The 10,184-nt window shown below is 35.6% G+C and overlaps 2 protein-coding genes across 2 annotated transcripts; both read left to right on the forward strand.

The window, feature by feature from the left end:
- The first annotated feature begins 675 nt into the window (after positions 1–675).
- Positions 676–3,980, forward strand: LOC114136101 (proline-rich protein 13-like). The gene is made up of 4 exons (XM_028003889.1): positions 676–817; positions 2,285–2,351; positions 2,456–2,844; positions 3,457–3,980. The coding sequence occupies exons 2-4, from the start codon at positions 2,336–2,338 to the stop codon at positions 3,502–3,504; spliced, it is 453 nt and encodes a 150-aa protein (XP_027859690.1). The 5' UTR covers positions 676–817; positions 2,285–2,335; the 3' UTR covers positions 3,505–3,980.
- A 1,895-nt stretch (positions 3,981–5,875) lies between these two features.
- LOC114136233 (proline-rich protein 13-like) lies at positions 5,876–8,879 on the forward strand. Its single transcript, XM_028004096.1, has 4 exons — positions 5,876–6,097; positions 7,215–7,281; positions 7,361–7,887; positions 8,268–8,879. Exons 2-4 carry the CDS (start codon positions 7,266–7,268, stop codon positions 8,295–8,297), a joined length of 573 nt encoding a protein of 190 aa, XP_027859897.1. The 5' UTR covers positions 5,876–6,097; positions 7,215–7,265; the 3' UTR covers positions 8,298–8,879.
- Positions 8,880–10,184: the final 1,305 nt, after the last annotated feature.

Here is a 10,184-nt window from a genome sequence, read left to right on the forward strand (position 1 = left end):
GGCTTGTGGCCACACCTGCAGGCTCAGATTCACACATTGCATTGATTGGAGGGTAGGATGATGACTACTACAGAAGACTTATAACACAGGGCATTCCTTCTAAGTCTAATGGTTTCTCTTTCCTCCACATCTGTGACCCTCTCCTCTATTACTACTGCTAATTTCTGTCTTCACTTCTGAGTACACTTACAAGCAGATCAATCCCTATACATGGTGCAATCACATATGCACAGGCAGCAGCGTAAAAAATATATACATTATCTACTTGAATACCTATAGTTGCAGCAAACACATTTAGTTCATTGTTTCTTTTTCTTTATTTCTTTTACATGTATTTTTTTTGTTTTATTTTTCTTTCTTTATCAGTGTATTTCTTTTGTTTTGTTCCTCACTGATTTGACTGTTGTTTTATCTGACTTCAACAACTGTCTCCTTGTAATTGCTATGACCTGTCACAGGTTTAAATAATGCTTTAGTTTCTTTTGTTTTGTTTTGTTTTTGTTTTTTTTAACTATAGGAAAGTGTTTTTGTTGTTGTTTTTAATCATTTTACCTTATGATTCCATATGTCCGGGATGTAACGGGTTTCTGGTAAAAATAATAAGAAGTTATGCTTGTGAAATTCATATCCGCTGAATCATCTCACTATATTTCAGTGTTATTTTACAAGAACGCTGCTTTTATGCCATTGCGTACACGACGTACGTATCCTTTAAGGGAGGGCGTGGCTTCCTGCTGCAGATAGGCAGCCTTAATGCGGAAGATAAACAAAAGCCTTCCTATTTCTAACTTTTCAGGAACAGCGACAAGGTCCTCAGGTAAACCTTAAAAATATCTTTTACAGACATTATATTTTGCCATCAAATCAAGTACATATGAACTACAATAATTAGAAGGCTAAAATTTCTTTAGGGTGTCTTGCTTGCAAAATAGACAAATGTCTTCCTGTATTCGAAAAATTATTTAGAACTTGGGCTACACTGTTGTTTAACGTTGATTTTAACAAGCCAATTAAGATACCCCATTAAACTAGTTTAACTTTACCTTAAAACAGCAGTTTCGAGTGTTTTAACCCCTGCATTCAATTTGAAGGGAAATATGTTTTATAAACTGTTTCTTATTGTAATCCCTTTAACCAAATTAAAGCAACTGTAGTAGTGAAATCAGCCAGTGTGTTTTACTCGTTGCTATCCCTTAAGAACCATGCTTTACAGGACACACCCACTGTGGTCTGTAATGCTTGGAAATCTGATTGAGGTTAAATCAAAATAATGACATATAAAAATATTCAGATTTTCTTTAGTTTTTGTCAAAATCATTCCTTTTATTTATTTTTAACTGGTCACTTCATAAAAGAAGTATAATACACTTACTGGCCCATTTATTAAGTAGGCCTATGCCTTCCTAACACAATGGACAGCCTTTTACTTTCTGAACCACCTTAATTCTTCATAGCTTGATTCAAGAACATGTCAGAAACATTCGACTGAGATTTTGGTTCATGTTTACAAGAAAGAAATCCAGGTGTGTCACTTAAACAATGTTGGTACCAAAGGATTCAAAGTGTGCCAAGAAAGTATCCCCCAGACCAAACACAAAGCCACCACAAAAGGCAGGATGGATTCATGCTTTCATGTCGTCAAATTCAACTTCTGACTCCACCATTTTAATGTTGCAGCTACAATCATCATTCGTTGGACCAGGCAGCATTTTTTTCAATCTGTTTCTGTCCAATTTCGATGTGCCCCAGTTTCCTGTTCTTAGGAGTGACACCAGATTTTGTCTTTTGGTGGTGTAGCTTGTGTGTTTCACAGTTTGATGTGTTGTGCATTTAGAGATGGTGTACCTGAGCGGTAACGAGGCATTATTAGGACTGCTGCTAGCTTGTTTTCCCAAACCTGTTACCTGTGGCCTGCTCATTGTCCTCTGACCTCTGACTTTACTATGAGATTTTTAACAGCACAACTTCCCCTTAGTGGATATGCTACAATCTGATTGACTGATTCACTATTTCTAGAGACAAACAATGAAGTAGGGATAATTATTAAAAGTGGCCAGCAAATGTATGTTTAGGAAAATCATTCTAGAAAACTGTCATTTTGAATACATTTTCATGTTTACCACCAGTTTCATCTCAACAACCATCTGTTTTTGATTAGGATAGTTTTATAGAGAATGTTGAGTTGTGATTAAAATAAGTTATTATGCAAGATGGTAATGTGGACAATTTCTAACCTTTTGTGTCATTGCATTGTCAAAGACTCAACAATATAAATATTTTGCAGGAGGTTTTTTGAGACCTAAACTCTTCATCTAAGCAACTTAATACACCGACTATGTGGCCAAATCAAGGTGGGATTTCACACCAACCCATAACAACATTTTTGACAAGTTTGATGCCAGTTATATCTGATCACTTTTCTATGGTGCATAATTGTGCTGCTTTTCCATATCAGGTCCTCCTCCTCCTCAAATGGGTCCCCAAAACCCTGCCTTCCCTCCAGGCTACAACCCTGCTTTTCCCACTGCTCCTGGATCAGGAATGTTCCCCCAGGGTCCGAACCCTGCATACCCTGCAGGCCAATTCCCAGCTCCCATGAACCCAGCCATGGTTCCCATTGCACCTCCCGGGGCTCCTGGACCCCAGGCATATCCCATGGCTCCTGGAGGTGTTTATCCAGGTCCATATCCCCACTCTCCTAAAGGGGGCCACCACAAGGATCCTCATCATGGTGGATTATACCCTGGGCCTGGAATGGTTGTTGGAGCCCATGGACACAAAAAGCATAAGAAGATGAAAAAGATGAAGAAAGAACACAAGCATGGACACCACAAACATGGCAAGGTGAGGTTTGGCTTGGTTCAAACTGGAAGTGATTGTGCATAAAACATTGTAAAAATTTGTTAAAGATCCTTTTTGTAATGACCATCTTGACATTGTTGTAGTCACCCTAGTCAGAGAATGTAACATTGTGCAAATGTTATTATAATCTGATTAAAACAAACATTACAAATTGCTTAATGGAACATTGAACAAAAATATGTTAATCTAAAACAAGAAGCAGAAATTAGTCAGCAAATAACATACTAAAATTATTTTTTTAAATAAATAATAATCTGATATACAATGTAAAGACGAAAATTGTGAGTAGTAGCACTTTGCTTCTATTGGAACAATGAATTATTGACATTAAGGGATACGCTGCCCTCAGCCAGTATGGTTGATTTTTATTGATTAATTTGTTATGCTGTAATTTAAACTGCAATTGTGTTTTTTTTGTGTGTATTTTTTTTATTATTCAGACTCCCATGACTCCAGTTGTTTATAATGTCAGTCTTGTACTGCATGTAATAGTTTATTGCATAAACTTTGATTGAAACATCTGTAATTTCTGTTTAAACCTGGCAATATGAATTGTTTTATTGTTTCATTATGTAAGTTTTTTTGTCTTTACAGCATTCAAGCAGCAGCAGCAGTAGCAGCAGCAGCAGTGACTCAGACTAAATCTTCAAGCTCAACACTCAGCCTTCATGCTTATTCCAAAAGCGCAACTCATCTTATTACCTTAAATCAAATCTTATCACATGCACAAATATAGTATTTCATAAACTCCCCTTAAAGTTAATTTATGACACTAAAGCAGCATGCACACTAGTAGTTGTAGTAGTTGTAACTTTCGGTTTCTGAGATTCAGTTTATTTCATTCCTCTTACAGGACATGGAACTTTACTTTGTAGTAAGGTCATTAGTTTCTTCAGTACAGAAATTCTCCGTTTGTGTAAATGCTCAAAAATAAGTGTACAACTATGACGTGTTTTGTTTTTTAAAATGTCATAGGATATTAGTACAATTATTATGATAAACCGTTTTATGTTCAAAGTAGAATATTAGCTAAGTCTAGAGTTAGACCCATTATGTTGTTGTCAACATCTGATTTTTGCTCATTACTACATGGCTTCAAAATAAATCAATCAACTACATAGTCGTGTGTTTTTTCCCATTTGATTTCAATACTTCACATTACAAAATAATTTCTATTACATTTTATTGAGATAAAATTGCTTTGTGAATTGCAGATGATTCTTCTTATATCTGATCAAATACTCTTGTCTCATTTAACTGAATGTTTTTCATGTGTGGTGTGACTATTGGCATGGAAATTGAACATTTTAGGGTTTTTATTTCATATAGAAGAATCACTTGAGAGACCAACACATCAAGAGGCCAAAATAATATAACTATTCTTTATTCTGACTAAATTTAATCTCTTTGGTAAACTGTGGGTATTGTAAATATGCTTCAGTAAGATTATTTGCTCTTTTCCAGCTAAATGTTACAATTATTTTTTTATGGAGGAAAATGCTGCAATCATTTTATTATTTAATGCTTAGCAGCTATTTGTTTTGATTTCTATATCTACCCTGCTTGACAACATATTTTGCTCTGCCACTTGCACAATGACTTCTAGAGATCAGTTCCTGTAACCCTTGAAGCACAAACATTTGTAAATGATAGATAAAGGCCTACAATAAATTTTTAACACCTTTGTACCTTCAGGATCACAAACCTCAATTGTGGAAACCATAAACTCTGACTTTGAACTTGTCAGACCACAAAAAAGGGTCTACAATTTTAATTGTAACCACTAAACAATGATATACCTTTTACTCTATGACCTAAGCTGGAAAGTATTGACTTGCATGTTTTGGGCTTGTTCAGTATCATCAAAGAGGGAACTCCAAGCACATTGTTAGTACTGAATTCCTTTCTCACATGATCACTGTGGTGAACCGATTAGTCACTCATTAACTCTGTCCTGAGATTTTCCTCTTTGTCCTGTAACGTTTGGAGGCCTTAGACCCGCGGACGTCGCGGGTTCGACTCCCGGTCCCGACGACCTCTGCCACATGTCCTCCTTCAAAAAATGGCGCTGGCTCAGCTGGCTGCCTGCAGACACAGCTCCTGTCGTGTACTGTAACTGCGAAATAATTTCCCTGCTGGGATGAATAAAGTAAAAATTAATATTAAATATAAAATTGTTCTGCATTACAACATGCTTGCATGGCTGTGTAAACTTTCTTCTTCTTCTCTAGATATGCTATAGAATGTTCTTCTGTTCTTTGATGCTGTATTTAAGAATTACACCATAGTGAAAGTAATTGTAATTATATATGTAGACAGTAAAAGTTTATCTAACAGGTCTGCATTTGTTTTAGATTTTTTATGTTTAATTAAAAAAAACCCTGATATCTATTTTGATTAACACTGATTTAGAATGCTTACTTTATGGTTTTTCCAATTATAATCTCCGTTCTTATCACATAGAAAAACACAAACGCATCACTGATAAAAATAATAAAATATATACTCCTATATTTAGACTTGCTGACTCATCGCCATTCTGGTATGATTCAATCTCATATTATAAGTTAAAGCATAAAAAAAAACACAATTAAATCTTACATCATTTACTTTGGTCCTATTTAAAATAAGTGCATATTTCTGTGATATAGGACTTTTCTGAAACTATAGGTTTATTTCTAAAATAATTGTTTGATTATGTTGTATAAGTGTTGGAAGTCATCAAAATGTACAGCCACAACAATAATAAATAATTTATACTGTCATGATTGTCTGAATAGACTGAATATTTCATCTTCCTAAATGTTTTCCTGATATTGATTTTTACAAAGCATGTGATTCTGTCTAAAGCATTTCTGTGACACAGTTGGTCCATGATGCAATGGTGTTCTGGTGCAGGTACCATTTACAGCTGTGAATACCCTACAAAGAGGTCATGTGAGTGTTTCTATGGTAACTCGTGACTCCTCCCTGTGGAAACATCCTCCACTGTGTTCTTTGCACTGTGTTCTTTGACGAATGTTATCGCAGCTTCGGTGTATGACAAAACAAAATAGAACAAGTCTTTCAACTTTTCAGTCCCCGTCAGCTGCTGCATTTTGCCATTACGTACGTGTCCTTTAAGGGAAGGCGTGGCATCTTTTTGCATTTTAATATAGCTTTAATGCGGAAGACTGACAAGACGTTACAAGTTTCTGACAAAAGCCTTTCAAAAAACAAGAGACAACTTCCTCAGGTAAGCCTGCGCACTTACAGTATGTTTACGGACATTAGGGCTTTGCTATTATATGAAACGGTGCTAAACTTCCATAAATACATGATTTATGTACTTTGTGGTGTTTGTTGTTAGAGTTTAGATACGGACTAATGATTGAGACATTAAACAGTTTTGTTGCTAATTTCTTTATATGTGTGAATAGACGCGTTTGAGTTAATATTACGCTTCATTAAAATTTGTTTTCAAAATTATTGGTTGTTGTAAAACGGCTATCTGGGTTCGTACATTGCTTTTAAAGGATAATGTGGTGCTGTCATTCATCATTCAACCTTACAGAAAAGCACTTTTATCATTTAGTCCATATGTGTGGAACAGAACACGGAGATAAAAATGAGCATTAAAACGTGGAAAAGTTCAATTTTTTCTGATCTGAACATCTCAGTATAACAGAATCTCATTGACAAGTTGGTTTCTACCCATTTAGTCCATCACAGGGCACAAGTTATTTTACTTAATTCAGTTCAAAAAGTCCTTTATTATATCATTAACTTTTCTATACTCAGGATTATGGATTTAAAATCTTTATTATCATTTTGATCAAAATTCAGTTTCTTAGAAAGTTTGAATAATTTACATGAGGCCAGTGGAGTACAGTATGTGATTAAAGTATATGTTATGGTCTCCTTTTGCTTGAATTACTACATAAATGTAGCATAACTTTTCTAGAATAAGTATTTGTACCTCTGACCGATAGTTTGGTCCTATTCTCCATAGCTCATGATGTTTACTCTGGGTCAGGATTAGTTTAAGCACAAGAACTTAGTTGTTGCCCATGTTCTCACTTTTTCTGTGTCTGGTAACTCCTGAAGCAGCAGTCCATGCTTTGCAAAGTTCCCTCAAAGTTTTGTACAGGCCCTGGCTTCATAATCTTCTCAAAGCTGGATTTATTCCTGTATGTTTGGTTAAATTTTTATAGAGGCTTTATTTTTGATTTGAGTACACTTTGTTAAGGTAGTTGAACCACTGAATATGTAGAACATAAAATTAGACAGAACTTGAAATAGACTTTTTACAATCTGTTTTTACTGCATGTTTGTAAATGATTTAACATTTAATAAATGTTCCTTATTTTTAGGACTATTTCTGAGACTTGTACTTATCTGCTGATCAAGCTAAAACACAACCCATGTGGCCAAATCAAGGTAAGCATACCAATACTTCTATCACATTCTAACTTTTATGAAGTAGAAGGTGTGTGATTGTGCTTCTTTTGTGCATCAGGTCCTCCTCCCCTTCCAATGGGTCAACAAAATCCTGCATTCCCTCCTGGATACAATGCTCCATATTTACCTGCCCCTGGACCTGCGATCTACCCCCAGGCTCCATATCCTGCTTACTCTGGATACCCTACAGCCCAGTATCCTCCAGGCCACTACTCCACTCCTGTGAGCCCGGCCATGACCCATCATGGACCTCCAGGACTGATGCCCCATGGACATACGGGGGTTATGCCCTATGGACCTCCTGGACCTCATGCATATCCCATGCATCCTGCAGGACATCCTTGCCATCCCAAAGGTGTTCATTTGGGTCACCTCCTGCACAACCCAAAAGGTTTCGGTCATGGCCCACACAAAGGTCATCATCATCATCATCATCATGATGGGTTTAACCCTTCGGCTGGAATATTAGCTGGAGGAATGGCATTGGGAATGGGCTTACTTTCTCACAAATCTGATAAGAAAATGAGGAAAAAGATGAAGAAGGCTCACAAATACCACATGCATGGTCACTACAAGCATGGCAAGGTGAGGCTTGGTTATAAAGCACGGATGTTAATTAAAATGATTATTCTGGCACCTGAAATAATAATACAAACAACTATCTTTGTCTAAAAGCAATAGAAACTCAATCAGCAACTTTTTATTTGTTTGTTGTGCTTTAGACATTAAAAGGAATTCTGATTCTGATTCATGAAACAAGCTTAGGTTGCTAAACAAAACGGTATCCTGACAGAATAAAACATGAAGCTAGTCCCTTTGGCCTTTTAGCTCTATTTATACCCCTATTTAAATAGTAGAACTTCAATGTCAACAGTTTCATTTTCAGTGGAAGTTTTTCTCTATCAAATAAAACACAAGTTGTTTTGTGTGTAAAATATTTATTTACATATATGTTTTCTTCACAGTGGTCCAGCAGCAGCAGCGACTCAGATTGAGGCCTTCAGAGAGTGAATCATCCAATAATCCAACTAATTCAACTAAAATTACTGCACAAGTACATTATGTTATATCCGTTACAGTGCATTTCTGACATTTGAAGACACACAAAGCTATTTCTTCCAGGCCTACATTTAAATTTAAGTCAGAGTGTACAGTTGAAGTAAAGGATTTTGGCGTATGGATTTCTTTGCTACTGCTTTTTTGTTGTTTTGTTTTTTGTTTCATTAGTGTAAATGCAAAAATACAAGTCATCAAATATAAAATTGTCTTTTACTTGAATTTGTAAATGTATTTAATAATTTTGTATTACAATTACTGTACTAGATAACTGGTAGGGTGCAGAGTATAATATAATGACATGTTGAGCATTAACAAGGTATAATGTTTTTTTTCTTGGATTTCTATTCGAATTTCTTTCAAAACTTATTAAAAATATTTAAAAATGCTACTCCATAATTGGATGTACAGTCATACCCATAACAGATTCACATTTTGTCTTGTTACAGTCACAAACTGCTGAGTGTTTTGTTGTAATTTTGTGTAAATAAATCAATACAATAAAAACTAAAATCTACAAATTGGGGCATTCTTGTACTGTGTTATACAGATGCTGGAGTCAATGCCTTTTTAAACCACCTCCTGCTGCAATTGCAACTGGGGGTACATCTCTACCTACTTTATGTATCTACAAATGTTTCTGCGCTATTTTCTTTGCAAAATAGCTAAACCTCAGACTGACTGAACGGAAGTGCATCTTTGAGCATATATTTTCAAGTCTTGCCACAGGTTGTCGGGTATTTGACTGAGATGTTTTAGCACATGAATATGCTTTGATCTACGCCAGTCCATTAGAGCTGTGCCAGTATGTTTAGGGTTGTTATTCTGCTAGAAGCTTGACATCTGTTCAAATGTCAAGTCTTTGGCCACCTATAACATTTTACAGAACCGATCTATATTTAACTGCATCCATCTTCATATTCACTCTGGCCAACTTCTCTTTGTTTGCAGAAGAAAAGCTTCCTCACCCCATGGTGCCACTACCACCATATTGTTATGTATGGTGTCATGCAGTGTTTGTTTTCCTCCACACACACCACACCGTTTTGCATGTACATCAAAAAGTGAATCACACAAATAATATTCTACCACCAAGGCTGAGAATCTCTACAACTCCTCCAAAGTCGTCATGGTAACTTTGGCTGCTTCTCTGATTGATTCATCCTTGCCAAGTCTACCGGCTTACATGAACAATCATATTATGGTAGATTTGCGGTTGGGTCAGCCATGTTCTTTAAAATGTAGATAATTGATTGCAAGCTTTAACTCATCCAGGAGTTTATCTGTGCCCTCTCTGGTGTGTTTCTTAGTCTTTAAAAAGCTGTTAATTCACTAATGTGCTCATATAAACCTCTGTATTGTACTGGTCTATCACATAAAATTTATAAAATAAAGTTTAAAAAATCCTTCTACTTTGTGGTTGGACCTTGACAAAATTTGAAAATGTTCTATGGATATTTTTTGTTATGCATTTTTTAAATGTATTTTATTTTTTTAAGCAGAGCAATGCTGTTTTAAGCATTATTGGTCTTTACATTTTAAATATCTTATTTTGAACACTATTTATCGAACTAAGATATTCTAATTTTTGTCATTTGTAATTTCTGACGATCAATGTGAATTTTATTCAGCTGGTTGTGACCTACTTTTAATCACAAAACGTTTATGTATCGTTTTAAAAAATAACAAAAAATAGAATTTGTTTTGAATGTAACTATTATTCACCGTATGGTAGCATTACATGTGGATGAAGTTATATTTGTCTGGAGCATCTTCAGTTCAAACTCCTGGCTGGCGCTGGTAAGGGTTTGTGATGGGTGAAGGGT

This window comes from Xiphophorus couchianus, chromosome 20, assembly GCF_001444195.1.
Source record: "Xiphophorus couchianus chromosome 20, X_couchianus-1.0, whole genome shotgun sequence".
NCBI lineage: Eukaryota > Metazoa > Chordata > Actinopteri > Cyprinodontiformes > Poeciliidae > Xiphophorus > Xiphophorus couchianus.

Excerpts from the sequence above, each read along its gene's own strand:
- LOC114136233 (XM_028004096.1), top strand. Across the intron at positions 7,888-8,267 it reads GTCACTACAAGCATGGCAAG|TGGTCCAGCAGCAGCAGCGA; the intron begins GTGAGGCTTGGT and ends TTTTCTTCACAG.
- LOC114136101 (XM_028003889.1), top strand. Across the intron at positions 2,845-3,456 it reads GACACCACAAACATGGCAAG|CATTCAAGCAGCAGCAGCAG; the intron begins GTGAGGTTTGGC and ends TTGTCTTTACAG.